The 20,695-nt window shown below is 41.4% G+C and overlaps 1 protein-coding gene across 1 annotated transcript; it reads left to right on the forward strand.

The window, feature by feature from the left end:
• The first annotated feature begins 3,082 nt into the window (after positions 1–3,082).
• Positions 3,083–19,226, forward strand: SEC11C (SEC11 homolog C, signal peptidase complex subunit). The gene is made up of 6 exons (XM_004447188.5): positions 3,083–3,348; positions 11,378–11,487; positions 13,847–13,996; positions 16,535–16,654; positions 18,360–18,417; positions 19,025–19,226. Exons 1-6 carry the CDS (start codon positions 3,262–3,264, stop codon positions 19,076–19,078), a joined length of 579 nt encoding a protein of 192 aa, XP_004447245.1. The 5' UTR covers positions 3,083–3,261; the 3' UTR covers positions 19,079–19,226.
• The last annotated feature ends 1,469 nt before the right edge of the window (positions 19,227–20,695 follow it).

Here is a 20,695-nt window from a genome sequence, read left to right on the forward strand (position 1 = left end):
GAAAAACGCCAGGAGTAACTTCTCATTTACACTCAGTTAATGGAGACACCCAGTAGGTTTATGTTAGAACTATGACTACGGTTCTAATTTCACCCTTTATTGGGAATATAGGGCAACACTACAGTTTAGGATCATTAAAGGACAAACTTGGTGAGTGCTGACAACAAACGTGGCCTGAATTCTGGGAGTAAGTGGTTTTCCAGTTCAGGGGCTAGGAGAGTGAACTTGTGTAGGATCTTCTCCCAAGGAGATGGGAAGCATATTACTCAGTCACCAAAGGATCATGGCACCTAACGGCTGGAAGGCGTGCCAGTCCTGGTAAACCATCAACGACCTTCATCACAGCAAATCCAGTTTTTCAAAGAGAGAGAAGAGAGAGTCAGTCCAGACTGACTTATAAATTTGATCTGGATGACTACTGAAGTGCCCTCTGTTCACGAGTCTCTTCAGAGTGACTGCTGGAGCAAGGAGCCTTTTACGTGCTCCCAGTAGTCATACAGTGCGTAGAGGCTGGTGTTAGTCCTGCTAGACCACCTCGTGCTATCCCCCGAAGACCACCTGTACATTTATACAACACGCCTGTCATGGTGCCAGCTGCTACTGTGTTGAGGTCATCTTCTGCACCTCGTGTCTTTTCCATGATGACACCAAATGCACAGTTAGCAGAACGCCAGCCAAATCTGCGTGCCAGTCACCAGCTCCACCGGCTCCGAAACAGCCGGCCAACCCCCCCGTGGTTTTGTTTCCACTTCCCCACCGCCCTCCATTGTGTGCCCGCCCTTCTGCTTCTTGCGGCTGCTTCAGGCTGGGATCTTCTGCTCAGCCGTTGCGCCTTAGTAACCGCAGGGGAACCCGCGTTACCACCGCCTCCCCTTGAAGTTTTATGGGAGTTTTCTTCATCTTTTTAGCTAGTAATCTTACCTTCAAAATATATCCAGAATCTGAAACACTTCTAAACACCTTAGTTCCAGAAACTATTTCTGATAGCTTACCTAGAAATTAATAAGAATCATATCTTCTTTTTACACTTTTATTTATTTGGTATATGACAAAATAGCTTTGGACTCCATACATTTAAACTCTTGTCTCTTCTCCACTACCCACATATTCCAAAGCCAGGCATTTGTAAGACACCCTCATATCAGGATACCACCTCCAGTACAACTTCCTGCCACGATGTCAGGGGAGTTGGCACAGTGGGTAACAGTAGTCCCGGAAACCATTCTACACCAGAATAGCAGAAAATGATCCTGAGCCACATAAATATACCCTTTGTAGCAGTTTGATATTAATGATGAATTCCAAAAAGAAATATTGGATTATGTTTGTAAACTGGTCTTTTCCTCTGGGCATATTAGATTATATTGGATTCATAGGTTTACTTGATTAAGTAATTATGTAAACCTCTTGTGCCAGTAGGGCATTGAGTTCTCACCTTTTGGTGGCTGGGCCTCATAGGTAGAAGGCATGGCAAAAGACAAAGTTGGAGGACTTCTTAATGTTGGAGTTTGATGCTGAAGACTTAAGCTGGAGCCCCGGGAAGAAGGAACCCTAAGCCTGGAAAGAAGTAAGCCCTGGAGAATAGAGGAACCCAGGAAGCCCGAACCCTTACAGACGACGGCAGCCATCTTGCTCCAACACAGGAAAATAGACTTTGGTGAGGGAAGTAACTTATGCTTTATGACCTGGTATCTGTAAGCTGCTCCCCCAAATAAATACCCTTTATAAAAACTAACTGATTTCTGGTATTTTGCATCAGCACCCTTTTGGCTGAATAATACAGCCATTAACCCCAAACTAGCTATATCTTTAACTCATCTTCTTCTTCGGTGGATACCCAAATGCTCTTTGTCCTTCCAACACCATCCGACATGGGGAAATGTGATGGAGGGGAAGTTGGAATGCCACAAAACAGGACTCATAACCAAGAGCAGTTAAAATACCTTACTTCTGAAATTTTACAAAATCATATGACCATGTTATTCCCAGGTTTTGGAAGGGACCTATGCAAGTGAAGTGTTGCAAAGTTTATCCTTCACTAACTTCATGGCAAATCTGCCTTAGCTGTTCCCTCTGCCAGGAATCTTTCTTTTCCACATATCCACAAGGCTCACCCTTCACTTTTTAAAGAACTTTGCTCAAATGCTATCCTCTCAGGATACTTTAAACTGCAACCTGCTCCCTTCGTCCACAGCTCCCTTTTACTTTTCTCATTTCCATAGCGCTCGCCCCCTTTAGGTATGGTGTAATGTAGTTATTTATCATGTCTCTCCCTGCTACAATGTAAGCTGCACGAAGCAAGGACCTTTGTTTTGTTCTCTTATGTTTCTCAAATGCTTAGAACTTCGTAGATACTCCATAAAGATTTGTGAGCACATGTACGAAATAAATAATGCATAAATAAGTGAATGAACTAAAGGTAATCCAGCATCAGCACTGGGGTAATACAGGATTTGAAAGTTTTAAAATGTGAGTTCTAGTTCAGACTCTTGCCAAGTCTGGCCAAGTCATTTTAGCCTTTCTGGGCCTTAGTTTCCTTCCTATATAAGATTAGGACGTTATTTTATTCATTTAATTAATATCCGTTGAGACACAACTATGATCAAGATGACACAATGATGCTGTCTACATTCAAATCCTACTATTCTTCCGCGAGCAGTGCCCCCTCGGCTTCAAGGGGCACCCCTCTCCCAAGCCCCGCCCCTCCCCGTCCAGGCTAAGCTCCGCCCCAGCACAGCCCGCCTCCAGGGCAGAGCCCCGCCTTCCCTCTTCGCAGCCATCCAATGGCCAAGATACACGGTTAGGCGAAGGCCAGGAGCCTTAGGTGTCTTCTGGGCGCCTGACCAGAGCCTTGAGGAATGCAGTTCCTCTTGAGGAGACTCTTCCCTGAGCTGTCCCGGAGCTACACGGAACACCCGCCCCCAAGTTCCTTCGGAAGGGTCGGACGAGGCTCCTTGAGCCCCGTCGCTGCCCTTCCTAGAAGCCCTAGGTCTTCACTGGACGACGGGCTTGCCCTGTGGCATTGTGGGAGTGGTAGTTTTTTCCCTTCCGGATCCTTCAAGGGAGCCTGCGGCCATGCAGCCCAGGACTACGACTCCCAGAAGGCCAGCGAGGCGTCCGTGGCGCGGCTCGCGCCGGAGCAAGGGCTTGCCGGGGCGGGTGAGGACGCGGGGCTGGTGGGCGGGGACCCGGCAGGTGCTCCACTGCTGAGGGAGTGACACCCGGAGTCCGTGGGCCGTCGCGGCCCCCAGAGACCCAGCCATGGTGCGCGCGGGCGCCGTGGGGACGCATCTCCCCACGTCCGGCTTGGACATATTCGGGGATCTGAGGAAGATGAACAAGCGCCAGGTAGGGGAGGCCAGGGTGCAGTTCGCGCCCGGGGTTCTGGGCCGGGCTGCGCAGAGCCGGGGTCTGCCTGGGTAGGGCCCAGACAAGGGCAGGTGCCCGCGACTGGGGCTGGGCCGGGACTCGAAGCTCTCGTGTTGGGCTCTCAGCGGCCCTGGGTTCAAATCCGCACAGACCCACGTGTGGACGTGTGTGTGTTCTCTTGCGCTAACAGAACAGTTGGGGGAGGCTTTCCAGGAAGGGGAAGAGAGTAGAAACCCCGCCGCCTGGATGTCAGGTGTGGTTGAGATAGCGAGGAAGGATGACTCGGGCCTGAGTGACAGCTGTCTGCGCACATTTGAAGGGCCGCCCGGTGGAAGAGGAAACAGATTTCTCTGCGACACTCCAGAGGCCTCATTCCCAGCGGAAAGGAGTTTCTTTCCATCCTGGGAAGTGTTTTCCTGACCTTCTGTCAGGACTAAAGCTCCACGTGCCTAGAGAGCACACCAGTGGTGCTCTCTGTAATTTCGGACCAGATTATTGTTTAAAAAGGTATTCCAGAATCTAATTTCCTTTTCAGATTCCATCGTTCTGGCTCCACCTTGAGTATGGGAGGCAGTTAGGATGGGACCTTTGGACAGCTGGGATTGATTTCTCACTTCCCTCAAAGGGAAATTTCCTTTCTCTGTACTTGCTATCGGTAGTCAGCATCACTGTCTTTGGGTCCTTATCTCTTCAAAACTGTATAAGGCAAGAGTGATTAGGGACTGGACCAGAGGCCCTCTCAGCAAGGAAAAATATGATTGTTTAAGCCTCTCGATGAAACATGCAAGGGACCTGTAGTATATCATACTGCTATAAAAACGAATAATAAATTATGTTAAAAAAATGGGACCTTCCTACTGGGGGAGTTTGATTGTCTTTGAAAATGGTGTTAATTCTAATTATTTCTACTGCATCCTGTTTCATTTATTCCATTATATTGAGGAGTGGGATGATGGGGTCATGGCAGGGAGCAATTTATTCCTTAGGGCATATGGTCCATCCGCCTCCCCTGCCAAGTAGAATTTCAGATGAGTGCAGAAGTGTGAGAGAGTTTGGTGACTTGTATTTCATGAACTGTGTCTTGATCTCCTCCTTTCTAGACATGCATAGCTAGTGAATTTCTGTGAATTTTTCTCATTAAGATGAGCTGTAATAGATTATTACTAGCTTGAAAAACCAACAGCTAATGCCCTGAGCATTGATGTTGTTCATAAGAAGAGCCTCCAGGAAATAGTGCTTTATTTTTAAAATGTAAACTTACTGGCTAGGTTTTTAAAAGATCTCTACAGTTGATACCTATTACTGATGCTTATAATTACAGGCTATCAGAGAAAGCCTTGTCATGTGAGCATCAATCCCTAAACCAGTTTGACTTTTGAAAGATATGTGTGTTCCTTTTCTCAGTGATAAGGCCTATCAATAACCAGTTGCATTGCTTATGTTTTACTAGTCTTCTCATTAGAAGTCAGAAGCTCAAGCCCACTGCCTCCTGGTACTTTTTTTTTTCCAAGAGCTTTGTCCTTCTGTTTTTTCCTTTTCTATCCCATCATCTCCCCAAAACAGGCAGATTTTGACACCTTGTCATGCATGTGTACTCCACCAATCTTTGAAGTTGGACCACCTTTCTCTGCTGCCTTTTTTTTTTTAACTATTAAAGGCAAGAGCCACAAGCAAGACAAGGACTCTTTGTTTTCTCAGTGAAGAGGAGAGGAAGAACTACAGCTACTGGCGTTTCTGCTGCTCTGTCAGTCAGAATATCTGGTTTGAAATGCTTGCTTAAAAGTCTTTGGCCTTGGCAATTTCATCTTTGGTTGACGATTACTGGGTGTTGGCTTGTTTCTTTCAACTCTGTTGGGGAACTTAAATACTGAGCATCCAAATTTGATAGGCAAAGACAAGTAAAAAGAAAAGACCAGTGAAGTGTGGTGGTGTATTTATAAGATTCCTTTCAGCCTATCAGTAGTTTGATGGAAATTATGTTTTTAGATTCCAGGATTTCAAACCCAGACTCAGATGAGTAGGTTCCTTAAAGGTAGGGTATAAGAAGCATGATAAGTGATTTTCCTATTAGCTTGATTGTTAGGTTTTTATATTATTGGCCATTTCTTTTGCAGGTAGCTGTCTTGCTCAAAGGAAGTTGTTTTGAAGAATTAATTTTACTTCCCCTCAGTGAATTTTTCAAGCAGAGCAAATCTTCCAGAAAAGATATTCTTAGTATGAGGTCTTTATTAGATAAGCGGCAAGATTTTATAATTTCCTTTTATCAGGGTGGAGCCAGATGGTTTGAAAACCTGTTTAAAAATGGCAGTCTTTGTTTGAAACTGTAGCTTGGGGCTTTCATACTCAGATTTGTAATTCATAATGGGCCAACGGTTATTTATCAAATTCTTTAGGTCACGTGGAGGAGGTTGGGAAGTTTTTGAATGTGAGTTCCTGTGAACAACTTCTGCTTTAGATTGATGTGATTTATAAAGCTTGTTTTACTTCAGTAGCAATGATTAACTTATTATAACTTAACACTTTAACATTGTCTGTTTAGCACCAGTTTCCTTTTTTTCTCTCCTGAGAATATAAAAATAGTTTCATATTTTGCTGTTAGCACAGTTAACAAGTAATTTAAAGAAATGGTGTGTAACTTTAATTTTGAATTACATTTATTTGCCTATTTTAATTTATTGCATCAAAAATCTTAACAATTATTTAAAATCACTCTTTATATCCCCCTCTTTCATTTGTATCCTTCATACTTGCCGCAACTTACATAATTCCAAAGATGTTTGTAATATTAGCAGGGAGACAGTTTGTGCTCTGCTTTTCTCATCTTATATCAGAATATGTTTTCATGTTTTGTCATACTTCTTCAAAATCATCATTTTAATGGTCATTTCATATTCTAATTGTATTTCCTTTAAGCACTTTTTTCCGTTCAGATTTTGGATTCAGTCTGTGCTAATTATAGGAAGTTTAAAAACAAAGAGAATAGTTTGAAAAAGAAAATTCAGTTATTTTTAATTCCACCACCCTGAGATAATCTGTTAGCATCTTGGCCAATCTCCTTCTGTTTGTTTTAGTGTTGAGATCCTACTATATTTTTCATTCAGCATATCTTTGTTTCATATTGTCACTAAAATTCCTTATGCATTGTTTAAATAGTGGAGTAATATGCCATAATTTACTCAGTTGTGTCCGTATTGTTGCTCATTTATTTCCTTTTCCCTCTTATTACTAATAAGGTGGTGATAAATATCTTTGGGCGATAATTTCCTATCTGCCTTTATTTTAGGTGGAGTTCCTAGAAGTGGGATTACTGGGCCAAGAGTAAATTCTTGATACTAATGCCAAGTTGCTTTTAGAATGGTTGTACAAGTTGCATCACCACCACACGGAACTCTTGCCAGCACTGAGTATTAGCATTAAAAGGAACTCTTTGACTTTCCTAGACAAAATTAAAAAGGGTGTGTGGAGAGAGAAGTATTGGTTTGAACATTTTAAATGTTTATCTGATGCTTGTATTTCCCTTTTGGAAAACTATCGTTTTAAGCTTTTACCTCATTTTTTGCTAGGTTATTAGTGCTTTCTTACTGGTGGTTTGTTTGCATCTACCATGTAGTAAGGATATTTATTTTCATCACTGTTTGTTCAACAGATTGGGTACTTAGTTTTTGCCAGACCTGTGCTGAACATTGGAGATGCAGCTCTGAACAAGGCTGAAATGATTCCTGCCTTTGTGGAACTGACAGACTAGTGTGAGAGACATGTTAAATAATTGTATGTATAGTTAGGATGGTGATGGATACTATAAAGAAGTACTGTGAGGATACATAATGGGAGGTTCTACGTGGTTTACAGCAAGATTGGCAAACTCCAGCCCAGTGCTAGTTTTTGTAAGTAAAATGTTATTGGAACACACCCCTGTTCATGCTTGTATATATTGTCTATAGCTGCTTTCCGGCTACAATGGCAGAGTTGAATGGTTGTGGCAGAGACTGTATGTCCTGTAAATCTAATAAATTTACTTTCTGGACATTTACACAAAAAGTTTACTAACTCCTTTCTAGAGGGTCAGGGAAGAACTGACATTTAAGGTAGGACTTACAGATGAGTGAGTGGTATACTAAGGAATCTAGGGAGGGAGCCTTCTGGACAGATGAAATAGCAGAGTGAAGGTCCTGGAGTGGAAAGGAACATGCTATGTATGAGGCACTGGCAGAATCCATCCATGCCCCTGGAGGGGAATGAGCTCCAACAGCTGGAGCTGGGGAGTAGGGAGGGTAAGTTCACACAAGACCTTAGAAGCCATGAGGTTTGGGCTTTATCCTCTGAGTTGATGGAGGGAATCGGAAGGCTTTAAGCAGGGTATAGATATGACCAGATGACCAGATGTGCATTTGAAAGCAAGTACTAGTATAGCTTGGAGAATTGATTGGAAGAGGTGTGTATAAACATCAGAAGTCCAGTTAGGAGGCTTTTTCAGTGGCCCGGATGGGCTATGTTGGTAACCTGGATAAGAGTGGTGGCAGTAGGAATGGAGAGAATGGAACAGATTAAAGAAATGTTTAGAAAGTGGAATGTGTGGAAATGAGTGGTGGGGTTGAATGGGTGGGGACTGACTCCTAAATTTGACTTAAAAGAACTTGTGGGTAGTAATGCTATTTATAGGGGTGGAGATCACTACCACTGAATGATTTTTGGAGAAGGTCAGTTTTGACTTGTTGAGTTTGATATATCTTTAGAGATAGCCAAGTGAAAATGTCAGGTAGGCAGTTGGAAATCTCAATATTGGGAATAGTTAGCACAATGGTACCAGTACCAGCACTTGGAAGTTCAGGTAGAGAAGGAAGAACTTGCAGGGAAGACTGAAAAGAAAGTGGTCAGAGAGTGTGTGAGTGTGCCGTCCTGAAGCTAGGGGCAGTGGCTTTCCAGAAGTAATCATCCATGGTGAAAGCAAATGAAAACTGACAGTTGTCCATTGGATTTAGTGAGAGAGGTGACTGATGCAGTAGGTTGAGGAGAGTTTATAGATGGTGGAAGAGTGAGGAAACCTAGGATAGAACTTCTCTTTTGAGAAGTTTGGCCGTGAAGGAGAGAACAAGAGGGGAAAAACTAAAGAGGGGGTGTGAGGTGGAGGAGGGATTTGAGCTGGGAGAGATGGAAGCTGATGGGAGAAGAAGGGAGAGAGCAGTGGTTCTCAACTTCCACTGTGCATCTGAATCACCTGATGAGCTGTTTATAGAACATGGATGCCAGCCTCCCCTTCCCTTTGATGCCATTGGTCTGCGATGGAGCTCCTCAGATGAATCTAATGTGTAACCAACATTGAGAACCAATGGTCTAAAGTAGTGGTTTGCAAAGTATGGTCCCCAGACCAGCAACTTCAGCATCATCTGGGAACTTCTTTGAAAGGCAACGTCTCAGACCCCACCAGGTGATTCCAGGTCATGCTAAAGTTTGAGATCCACTGCAGGTAAAGGAAGGTCTATGCTCTCAGAAGTCAGAACCCTGTAACCCTATCTGACATATTCCTAATAGGATTTCCTGAATGTCTTCAACCCTCATTTCTCCAGGCCTAGTGCACTTTTATACTGTATTCAATCCTCAAAAGGAATCTACAGCCCCACATTTTCTCTCAGTTAAGTTTAAATTTGCATAGTTGAGGGAAGCAGTGAACTCTAGAGCCATGTTTTCAAGGTCCTAGTTCTAGATTTACTTCTGAAGGATGTTCTAGAAAATTGGTAGGGTGATATGGGTTGTATCTAATTTTACTCCCTCTGGAACACTACTAAAATTAGAATAAAGGGATTTTAAAAAGTCATTCATGACTCCAGAATAGGAAGCCCAGGAGAGGAAACAAAATAATACTAGAAACCAAATACTAGAACCAGAAAACAGATGGAAGTGTGGTAACGGACATAGCCTGAGAAAACCAAAATTCTCAGCTATGATAGGGGGAGCTGAGGAAGAACTCTTCACTGTTTGTGCTGGAGATTCTTCACAAATTTGGAGGTGAAGGGGAGGTGAGACTAAAATAAATTAGACGGGTGAAAAAGCAGTTAGACCCCTAGCTGTCCTCCCTCACACCACACAGAGGTCTTTGCCTCCCAGGTAGAGGCCTGGATTAAGGTTGTGAAGTGCAGGCAAGTTTGCCTGGAAGGGGCAACAGAAGGCCTCTGGATTGAGGGCTGCTGGGCCCAGCTGAGGATGTGGACCTGTACTGTGAGTGACTTTGCTTACTGCATGCCTATGGCAAACAGAGAGAAAATGAAGGGGTGGAGGGCCGGATAGAACTAGAGGGCTCACGTGTATGTGAGTGCTTACGCCAGAAGAAACGGCATGTGCAGTCGGGCCAGGTCGAGGGCCAACTGAACTAGAGATGTGGGGGATAAAGCAGTTTCAGGTGATGGTAAACTCCAGGGTGGCTTATAGGGGGGAGGATGTGGTTGGAGATGGGAGTCCAGGAACTGAGGAGCCAGAGGGCTGGATGGGCCATCCACATGACTCTTCAAATCACCTGGGACATCTGCAGGTGTGGGGAAGAGGAAGACTGAGTTGAGGACCGATGGAAGGCAATGCCCGGGGAACTATGTTTTGAATGGTACTTGGTATAGTGGCTTTAGGCTTGAGTCATTATAGCAGCTTTTTTTTTCCTCCTCCTTCCCCCTCTCTGCCCCCCCCTCCCCCAGTTGTCTGCTCTCTGTGTCCATTCGCTGTGTGTTCTTCTGTGTCTGCTTGTATTATTGTCAGCGGCACCTGGAATCTGTGTCTCTTTTTGTTGCGTCATCTTGCTGAGTCAGCTCTCCGTGTGTACAGTGCCACTCCTGGGCAGGCTGCACTTTTTTCGCGCTGGACGGCTCTTCTTATGGGGCTCACTCCTTGCGCGTGGGGCTCCCTACGCGGGGGACACCCCTGCGTGGCAGGGCACTCCTTGCGCGCATCAGCACTGCGCATGGGCCAGCTGCACACGGGTCAAGGAGGCCTGGGGTTTGAATCCTGAACCTCCCATGGGGTAGGCGGACGCCCTATCCATTGAGCCAGATCCGCTTCCCAGTCACTATAACCTCTTGGAGGACGGTGGGCATTTGGACCTAAAGGTTCAGCTCCAGCCTGACAGGGTTCTTGTGACATGGCAGGTGTTGCTTTTCCCCTTAGTCCCCTTGGCAGTATGACAAGTAGCTTTCAGCAGGGAAGAAGCTGGTGCTTTGGCATGTGAGGTTCAGGGAACTAGTGAGGACAAACCGTGTGGGCCTTAACTCAGGGCTGAGGAGGAACGAGGTCAGCTCAACACCTCTTTGTCATAGCTAAATTAGCAGTAATGATTATATATTGGTTTGAGGGACTCTTCCGCCTGTGCTCCTAATCAAATATTTGTTGTTCCTCTTTTTAAAACATTTATGGCAAATTTAAACATCCAGGTATTTAAATTTTTTGCTTGCTTTTAAAATGTAATTTTAAGATGCAGAATGGCATCATTGCTAAGCACCCTCATACCACCTGTTTTGAGGCCGTCCTTGACCATGGGGCTAACGGGTAGTCTAGGTGAACCCCGCTGTGTGTTCCAGGCTCTCAGGGTTGGACCTGTGTACACTCCCAAACTGTGGTCAGTGATTCTAGTCTGCAGCAGGAAGCGCGACTGGTAGAACATGAGTTGTGGAACTCTTTACGCTTTAAGGTGGTGGGAAGACTTTGAGAGGTGAGGAGAGCCTTACCCAGGCTTTAACAAAGCAAGTTCCACTAATCTGGACTTTCCCCCCTTTACTCTCAATTCTCCGGAGAGGTGATATTTGGAAGTTCATTCTGTGGACCAAAAAAGTAATACTCTCTCATTTTGTACTTTGTGTGAATTAGTTTTGTATCCTAAAAAACACTGTTTTTAATAAACCTTTTTTTTTTTTTTCAAATAAAAAGAGTTGTTAACATTGAAAGAAAAAACAAAATAAGCCTGTGTCCAGCTTAGGGTTGGTGAATGTTCTGCCATTGGTTTTCACTTTTGGATTGACCTTTTCTGTTCCAGCTCTATTACCAGGTTTTAAACTTCGCCATGATCGTGTCTTCTGCCCTCATGATCTGGAAAGGCTTGATCGTGCTGACTGGCAGTGAGAGCCCGATCGTGGTGGTGCTGAGGTGGGTCTGCAGGGCGGCCTCCAGTCACCCCAGCTGCTGCTCCAGGGCCGAGGGCAGTGTTGCCTTAAGAGAAAAACCTATGTGACGACCGAGAATCAGTATTTTAACTGGATTAAGGATTCGTGTATTCTTTATTGATGTTTGCTTTAAGAACTTTTCCTTCTGATGTGCCATAAAAATTCTTCTCTTTTTCATTAGACGTTTTGGAGCTTTACTCATGTTGATACTAGTGCTCCAGAAATTGGGCACTATATTTGCTCCCATATTTTAAATAATATTTTAATCCACTTAAAATGACAATTTACTTATATAATAATATGATATTAATGTGTTATTTGTGTACAAATTGTTATTTAAACATACTAATTTGAAAGTATTACTTGATTTTCCTTGTACCAAATAGGCAGGGAGTGTGCATCCCCAGTGCCTAGCACGGCAGCTGGTATTTTTTCCAACTTCTTGAGCAGTACTGTTGTAGGTAGCTACTTTCTTCTCAGGACTTGTAAAAGTACAGCATGTTTATTTTAGAAAAGGTAATGCTGTAATTGATTTCATGCTATTATAAAGTCACCCAAGGGGAAAAATTTGTAGTCAATTTGAAATTACATTGCCATATTTGGGAGCTGTTAGGTGCTTCAAGGTATTGTCTGCCAATGTGTTTTAGATCATCGAATCTTTTTTAAGAGTTATCTTTTATTAAAAATATATACAACATAACATTTCCCATTTGGCCACTCTCAAGTATACAATTCAGTGGTGTTAGTTACATTCTCAGTGTTGTGCTACCATCACTACCATCCATTACAGATCATTGAGCCTTACAGTTGGTAAAGATAGGAGCCCTCTGTCTTACAGGTAGAGCGGTGAGCTATAGCATTGACTTGTTCAGGGTCACAGTAGACCAGTGCTGGAGCCAACCAGCACACAGGGGATTGGCTTCTAAGCCAGAACTCTTTCCCTCCACTGGGCCCCGCTGCCACCTTATGGGGCTGCTGCCATCGCCCACGCTTCAGCAGGCCTCGTGTGCCTGGCCAAGGGGCACCCTTCTAGAGATGTTTTTCATAAATCTAGAAACCTTAGGATGGCATAGCTCATGCACAGAGCTGAAGGGGACCTCTAATTCGCTGGAGTTCACAATGTGCTCTGGGAGTCCCCGGGGGATGGCTGGCTAGGTTAGGAGGAAGAAGGAGACAAGCTCATGGATTCTAGACACCCTGGGCCTGCTTCAACTGGGACGCCACCTTTATGTATTTTATGTTATTTTTCATGTTAAGATTTCATTTGAAGTTCGAGTTTTAAGGCTTAAACAAAGAGAAGAAATAAAAACCCTCCAATTTGGATGGGCCCTCTCACTTAAAGGATCCTGAGGCCCCGTGGGGCCCAGTCACTTTGCAGTGACAATTATATTGGCAGAACCAAAACTAGATTCGAGATGTCCTGGCTCACTTTGTCACGCAGCCACATTTGTATACAGAAATCATTGTGAAATTGCACTACTTGTGGCCAGTTTAAAAAGCACCCATCACAGTTCTAAAGCAATTTGGCTTGTCAGCATAAACCATTGACATCCACTAGGGATGGGTGACCCTGGAGAATACTGACTTTGGGGGAATACCTGGCTCCTGAGGAAAAACAAGTATAAGTGGATACATATAAAATTAATTGTATTTTAATCATTTCAGCTTCCACTAGATTATAACTTTGAACCCACTGAAGAGTTTTGGCATAGGGTCGGTATTGTGTGGGATTATTTATTAACCTTGACATAAAAAACTGTCAATATTTCTTTTAATTGGACTTCTTGTCAAATATGATCAAAAGGTTACTACTGCAGGAGTCAAAAGACTTGGGTGTGAGTTTTCTCCCAGCCTTCAGCTTGGCTTTAGGGTTGGTCTTCCTCCCTAAATTAACCCATTTGTTTGCTGAATAAGTACTTCAGTCTCCTAGGTGCTGAGAAGACATTATAAAATAAAAGAACTGTCCTAGAGTGTTACTAACTAGCTTTAAGGATCTGCAGTTCTGAAGGAAAACAGTAATGCACTTACACAGGCAGGATTTTTTTAGACTAAAAATTGCGGCTTTTACTACGAAGTCCACATTTTTCTTGTTAATTTTTCTAACTAATACAGACTGCAGAGAGGACTGTTAGTGCTCTTTTTATACTTAAATAATTTGCATTCTCACTTATCGCCTTGAGTGTGCAGAAAACCACTCTAGCTTGCTTTAAGCTTATATGATTGCTTGACTAGTGATGAAAGTTTAACCTCTAGCTGGTATATTCTTATTGTATTCTTTATGAACTGAAATGTTCATCGTTTAATGCAGGTGGTCCTGATGTTTGTTTTGTGTTTCCTTCTAGTGGCAGTATGGAGCCAGCCTTCCATCGGGGAGACCTTCTGTTCCTAACGAATTTCCTAGAAGACCCCATTAGAGCTGGTGAAATAGTTGTTTTTAAAGTTGAAGGACGAGACATTCCCATAGTTCACAGAGTAATCAAAGTTCATGAAAAGTAAAAAGGCTTTACTTCTTTTTATATTGTTTTGTAAATTTTTGGTAGAAAGTTTTAATAATTAATTAGGAAGTAGAAAAAGCATAGGATTATGTTCCTAGCTTTGCCATTTACTAGTTGGGTGATTTTGTGGCCAGCCACTTAACTCAGTCTGTGAGATAGGAGTGATAACACTTTCCCCATGATAATTCGTAGGGCTTTTATGAAAATTAAATGAACTGGTATTTATTGAAGCACTCCACAAGCTTTAATTGCTGCACAATTGTAAGGTAGAATGTATTATAGCATATTAGTTATTTGAAGGAGTCTTAAAGAAAAATCATACTCCATCGTAACCACATATTATTTTGATGTGGGAATTACTTTCTGACATACAGTTTCTCCATGGCACTTTAGACAAAGTAGCATTCTTAGCAGTGATACTAATCCTGGGGGGATAAAAATTTATTTTCCTAACTCATCCCATGATTGAGTCATTGCATATCCTGTATTAATTCTTTCCCCAACAGACATGCTTTTCCCTTTTGTGCCATTAAGTAGTTAAGATTCTTCTTGGGAACCAGAAACATTTACTTGTAGTTCAGAAATATTGAGTTCCCATGGGAGAGTACTTAAGTGATTTGTTGAAAATGTTACCTTTTATGTATTTGGTTATTCATTCACCTTTATGCAGCATAGTGCAGCATTTTTACCTGCATAAATTGTGGAATTAAATTTAGGTATGTATATGTATGTTTTGGAAATAATGGAACATTTCTTATTCTGTGTGTGTGTGTATAATAATTATTTGTACATTTGCAGTATTCCATTACCATTCACTGCTTCCAGGTGGTCCTTTGAAATGTTGACCCTTAAAATTCTTCATTTCATTCTAAACATTAGAACGATCTGGTTTCAGTTTACATTAATACACTGGTATTGTACTAATGGTTCCTTGATGTCTACTTATTAACTTCCTTATGAAGAAACATGCTCAATCATAATGTAACAGTACTTGCACCTTATTTAAAAACAATTACTAAAGATGAAATATTGTTTAGAGTTGAGGAAATGATGATTATTTGCTGTACTTTGCATGAATTGTGAGAGACTCCAGGAATTTTTTTGCTTTTGATTTCTTTTATAGCCGTGATTGCAAATCAGCTTAATTCTATTTTATGTGGTTTCAAATCTTTTTTTTTTTTTTTTTAAAGATTTATTTATTTATTTTAATTCCCCCCCCTCCCCTGGTTGTCAGTTCTTGGTGTCTATTTGCTGCGTCTTGTTTCTTTGTCCGCTTCTGTTGTCGTCAGCGGCACGGGAAGTATGGGCGGCGCCATTCCTGGGCAGGCTGCACCTTCTTTTCACGCTGGGCGGCTCTCCTCACGGGCGCACTCCTTGCGCGTGGGGCTCCCCCACGCGGGGGACACCCTTGCGTGGCAGGCACTCCTTGCGTGCATCAGCACTGCACATGGGCCAGCTCCACATGGGTCAAGGAGGCCCGGGGTTTGAACCGCGGACCTCCCATATGGTAGACGGACGCCCTAACCACTGGGCCAAAGTCCGTTTCCCATGGTTTCAAATCTTTATGGGCTTTGAATATTTTATCTAATTATAATAGTGAGCTTTTTTTATTTGTCTTACTTTAAAAAGATCCTCTTTATAGTGTCTCTGGTGTCAAGGCTGACTGAGTACCAGTTGAGAATATTCAAAATTTATCCCACATGTCTCTTTAACTCAGTGGTTTTATGCTATTTGTGATTCCTGTTTCCTCACAAACTCGATTTTCTATCACTTTGCTCAGTAGTGAAGAAAGTAATGCACCAATGCATTCTACCTTAGGCAAGGAAAAGTGTGAGGTGAGCTAAGAGTACACTTGGGTTTGAACTGCCTTGTGCACGCACTGTGATCCAGGACCAAGTTCATGTCTAGAGTGAAGAGGAGTATTATCCATATTAAGAGGTTGATCCTTGAAGACTAAGGAAGCATGAGAACAGTTCAAGTCCAACATGTAATGCTAAAACAGTGTCATGTTCCGACTTCTGACTATTCTAATTTGAGGGGAAATGACTGGAATAAGCCTGGAATAGCTAATCATCAGCAACATTTCAGTGTATTTTGAATCTGGACTTGAAAGAATGGCACAGTAGTTGATTCATATGATCTTGTCCATTGATGAATGATATTCGTGCTCTTGTCTTCAGTTTTAAAAATATCTTTTTAATTCTTAGATAGCATGAAACGAAAAGTAATTCTTTATCGTGTGCACTGCTCAAAGCTAATCCCTGCCTTAACAGCATCACTCTGCTTTGCCACACTCTTCAGTTGTCAGGGTTACTTGAGTATTTTAGAATTTAAGTGTACAAAATTGTCATCAGATTTGTGCTTCAGTTAAATGGTTATCTGTAAGAAATTGCCTTACACCAAAGGAAGATCAAGTTATCTTTGACTCCTTTTTCTAAATGCTCATAGATGACTGTAATGTTTTGGGTAAATGAATAATTTTTAATCATGCTGTGCTGAAAATAATTTTTGAGAGGACATTATTTTGTTTTCCAGAGATAATGGAGACATCAAATTTCTGACTAAAGGAGATAATAATGAAGTTGATGATAGGGGCTTGTACAAAGAAGGGCAGAACTGGCTTGAAAAGAAGGACGTGGTGGGAAGAGCAAGAGGGTGAGGATCAACTTTTAAATTATATAGAAGGTTCTGGGACCAGAAAAATATTTAGAAACAAAGAACTAAATTTATAGAATACATTTTTAGGGTAACAGATTCATTCATTACAAATATTTATATCAGGAGGTTTTAAGTAGTTTTAGTTTCCACTGTGAAGACTAAATAAAACTTAGAACTTCTTGAGAACCTGAAATCTAAAATTGAATCTTAAGTGTATTATCTATATCTTGGATCTAATTCCATTTTAGAAATAAATCCTCACCTAGAGATTATACGTGGATTTTAAGTAATAACCTAGAAATCCTTCCAGAAAGAACCACTGTGTAACAATTTGGTGAATGTTCTAGAAACTCTCTGTGCCTACATAGATGCGTGTGTTTGTATGTAAATAAAATACATGATTTTATATAGACACATTTTTTCACCCCACAGAAACTTGGAAAAAGCTTTCTGTGTCCAGTCTACTAATACATATATTTTTAAACAGCTATATGCTCTTGCATTGAGTATCATAACTTTTTTTTAAAACCAGTCCCCTTTTGATGGACATTTGGATTATTTCTTGTTTTTCACTATTTTTTTATACACTTTATTTTTTTAATTGTCTTTTTTTGTTTTTCACTATTAAAAACAGCTCTGTGATAAGTATTTTAATATTTATCTTTGCATAATTGTCCGAGCAGTAAGTTCTGCTTTTGATCGATACAGAAGAGAATATGTCCTTTTATTAAAATGCCAAAGAAAGAGATTCTACTCCTGTCTTGATGACCCTTTCTCTGTTTAACCCTTGTTCAAAATATCTTTCTTTTGTCTTACCTAAATCCCACTAGTTATGGAAGGCTGGAGAACACTGGTTACCATTTACTAAGATTTGATTTATTAATCAGATTGTGCCTTAAGGTCTCTTTCTACTCTTTCCTCCCTCCATTCATCTTTTAATAATTTTATTATTCTATTGCATTTCCACTTGAAGATCGGTAGAGAGAGAAGAAAGATCCCTGCTGGTCAATCCTATTTCTAGACTCTCTGATGGGCTCTGGAGAAGAGAGAGGTTGAAGCTACTGATTTAAATAAGACTGGAGGGCCCTAGGAGTGTGTTATCTTTTTTCCCATTAGTGGAGACAATTGAGACTTGGGTGAAATTGATTTCCTGTTGATATAATCATTGGCTGGTTTATGCTCTGAACCTTCTCTCTCTGGGATCATAATTGTGTTTGGGTGTAAGTTAGGGGATGCACGATTGGATTCACTGACCAAAAGACTTGTTTGTTACATCTGAAAAGCCCTCTGAAATGACAATGATGATGATTTTTTAAACTACAAACTAATTAAAAAGTTTTAACTGACAGCAATTTTTGTATAAGCTATCTTCTCTACTAAAATTAAAACTAGATTTGTGAAAGTTGCCCAAAAGTGACTCAGCTAATTATCTTAATTCTGTTGTAATGAATGCAGGAAGCAAAGACAAATAGCATTGCTAGCTCAAATCAGGTGCCTGCTTCAAAATGTGTCCTGGCTTTTCGCCCTGATTCTTTTTACCTATACAGTCTTTTGAGACTGGGGTGAACATTGTCCTTCAAACCCTACTGTGGTCTTCCAAGGACTATTTGTTTCCTAAGGTTCATTTAAAGTGTTTTCAAATGCCACTGTCATCACATTACCAACAATTTTAATATTTCTTGCTTTTTATCCCATAATTTAGGTTTTTACCATATGTTGGTATGGTAACCATAATAATGAATGACTATCCAAAATTCAAGGTAGGAATTTATGTGTGTTTATGTGTATGCATTTCCTTTTAAGTGATGGAGCTTTTACTCATGCCGCGCTATAGAAGCAGTCTTCTTAAAATGTTTTGCTAGTTAATTTTTCTGCCAAGTATTTGTAGTTAACTACAAATTAATCATTTAGCAATTAAATTATTTAAAATAGTTACTTTCATCTTTTATATTCATACCATGTTCAAACATCATCTATATAATTTTTGTTTTTTATGGTGGAAATTTTCAAACACGTACACAAATAGGGTAGTCCAATAAACTTAGTTAATGCTTATCTCCCAACTTCAGCAGAAATGGTATCTATACTTTTTAAAATCACTTGAAAAAAGTAGGAAATCTCCGCAGGAATGAGCAGTGCATTAGCTCGGTTTATTGGGTGTTTTGGTTCTAGCCCATCAATATGTTTTCAGGTTTTTACCCATAATGTCGTATTGACCAGCTAATTCGGAGGACAAGGCTTAGGGGAGAGGTCAATCTTTTTAATTCTGTCCTCAGTCTAGTATTGCACAGACTTCATCTGTATTCATTTATAGACAAAATTTATTTCCAGGCCTCACAGTAATTTTCCATTGTGTTTTCTTTACAGTATGCTCTTTTGGCTATAATGGGTGCATATGTGTTACTAAAACGTGAATCCTAAAATGAGAAGCAGTTCCTGGGACCAGATTGAAATTACTTCTGTTGAAAAAGAGAAAAATTAATATATTTGAAATGTTCCAAAATTCTGTATGAAAGGAAAGAGTGTGGAGATGTTTTTGTCTTGTCCAAATAAATGATTCATCAGTAAATAGTGTTTTCTTTTCTGGACTCTGACTTGAATCTGCTCATGTATTAGTCATTCTAAACACAGGATGAGGGTCTGCAACACTTCAGGAAGCAGGCAGGCCATTTATGATGGGGACAGTGCATGGTCTACATCGTATACTTGTAATGTCTGAGTTTCAAAAATAAAATTCTTAGTCTACTATAATGGCATTTTGGGGGGAGGGGTCAGTCCTTTGAAGGGAGATGATTTCTTATTTATGGAAGTATAATCTGATAAAACAATAAAGCCTAAAACCTTTTTAGAAGGAAAGGATGTAATTTGCTTTGCTTTCCTGTTGTTCTATATCTTGGCATTGTTTATTGGCATTGTTTATTAAATTATTTGAAGTGTTTAATAAATTATAAAACCAATGCATACTCCTTTGGAAAACTACAGAAACTATAGAAGGATAAAAGGAACATGTCCCTGTCCTCAGCTTCTCCTTTCATTTCCCAGGGATCTCCAATGTTAAATGATCTGTCTGTACCTTACATGCATATAAAGTCCTTCGTTCAAAATACTTATCAAGCACTTACATTCCAGTCACTATCCAGGCACTAGATATACAAAGTTCCAGCCCTGATGGAGCTTACAATATATTAATAGTTGGAAGAATAGATAGTAAACAGATACATGACTTCTGTGGTTACTGCTATGAAGAAAAATAAAGCAGTGCAAGCAGAGGGAGGGTGACAGGACCCTGCTTCTTGTTCGGAGGTTGGTGTAGGGCTCTCTGAGGAGGTGACCTTAGGCAACGGTAGAAGAAACGAGGGTGTGAAGCATTTACTTTGGAGAGAACAGCCAATGCAGCGGCCCTGAGAAGGAATGTTCTTGGCAGGTGAGGGCGGTACTTCTCAAGCTTGTAGGTTCACAGGGATCATCAGCCTTTGCTGTTCAGATGCAGGTTCTGATTGAGGTTTGGGGTGGAGCCTGAGAGTCTGCATTTCTAACAAGCCCACAGGGGATGCTGTTGCTGCTGGTACCACATACTTGGTATCTTTTGCTTAGCAAAGTGCTAGAATAATACAAAGGAGGCCAGTGATGTCTTAAAATACATTTCACTTTACAAGAACGTTCTCTTCCCATGGAACCATACAACATTGACATCCTTTCAGCCAGATCATACAGATATACCTCATTCTTTTCAGTGTGTCCAATGCTGATTTAATTAGAATCCCAGGAAGCAGATGTGGCTCGAGCAGTTGGGTGCCTGCCTACCACCTGGGAGGTCCTGGGTTCGGTCTGAGCAAGACAGCGAGCTGATGTGATGGGCTGGCGCAGTGAGCTGATGCAAAGATGACGTAACGAAGAAAACAGACAAGTAGGAGTGGAGTGGAGATGACTCAAGCCATTGGGCACCTCCTTCCCACATGGGAGGTCCCAGGTTTGGTTCCCTGTTCCTCCTAAAAAGACAAGAACACAAAGAACAGACACACAGAACAGACAGCAAAT

Source organism: Dasypus novemcinctus, chromosome 16 (genome assembly GCF_030445035.2).
Source record: "Dasypus novemcinctus isolate mDasNov1 chromosome 16, mDasNov1.1.hap2, whole genome shotgun sequence".
NCBI classification, from domain to species: domain Eukaryota; kingdom Metazoa; phylum Chordata; class Mammalia; order Cingulata; family Dasypodidae; genus Dasypus; species Dasypus novemcinctus.

Excerpts from the sequence above, each read along its gene's own strand:
- SEC11C (XM_004447188.5), top strand. The coding sequence starts at position 3,262 with ATGGTGCGCGCGGGCGCCGTGGGGACGCATCTCCCCACGTCCGGCTTG. Across the intron at positions 13,997-16,534 it reads GTAATCAAAGTTCATGAAAA|AGATAATGGAGACATCAAAT; the intron begins GTAAAAAGGCTT and ends TTTGTTTTCCAG. Across the intron at positions 16,655-18,359 it reads GTGGTGGGAAGAGCAAGAGG|GTTTTTACCATATGTTGGTA; the intron begins GTGAGGATCAAC and ends CCCATAATTTAG.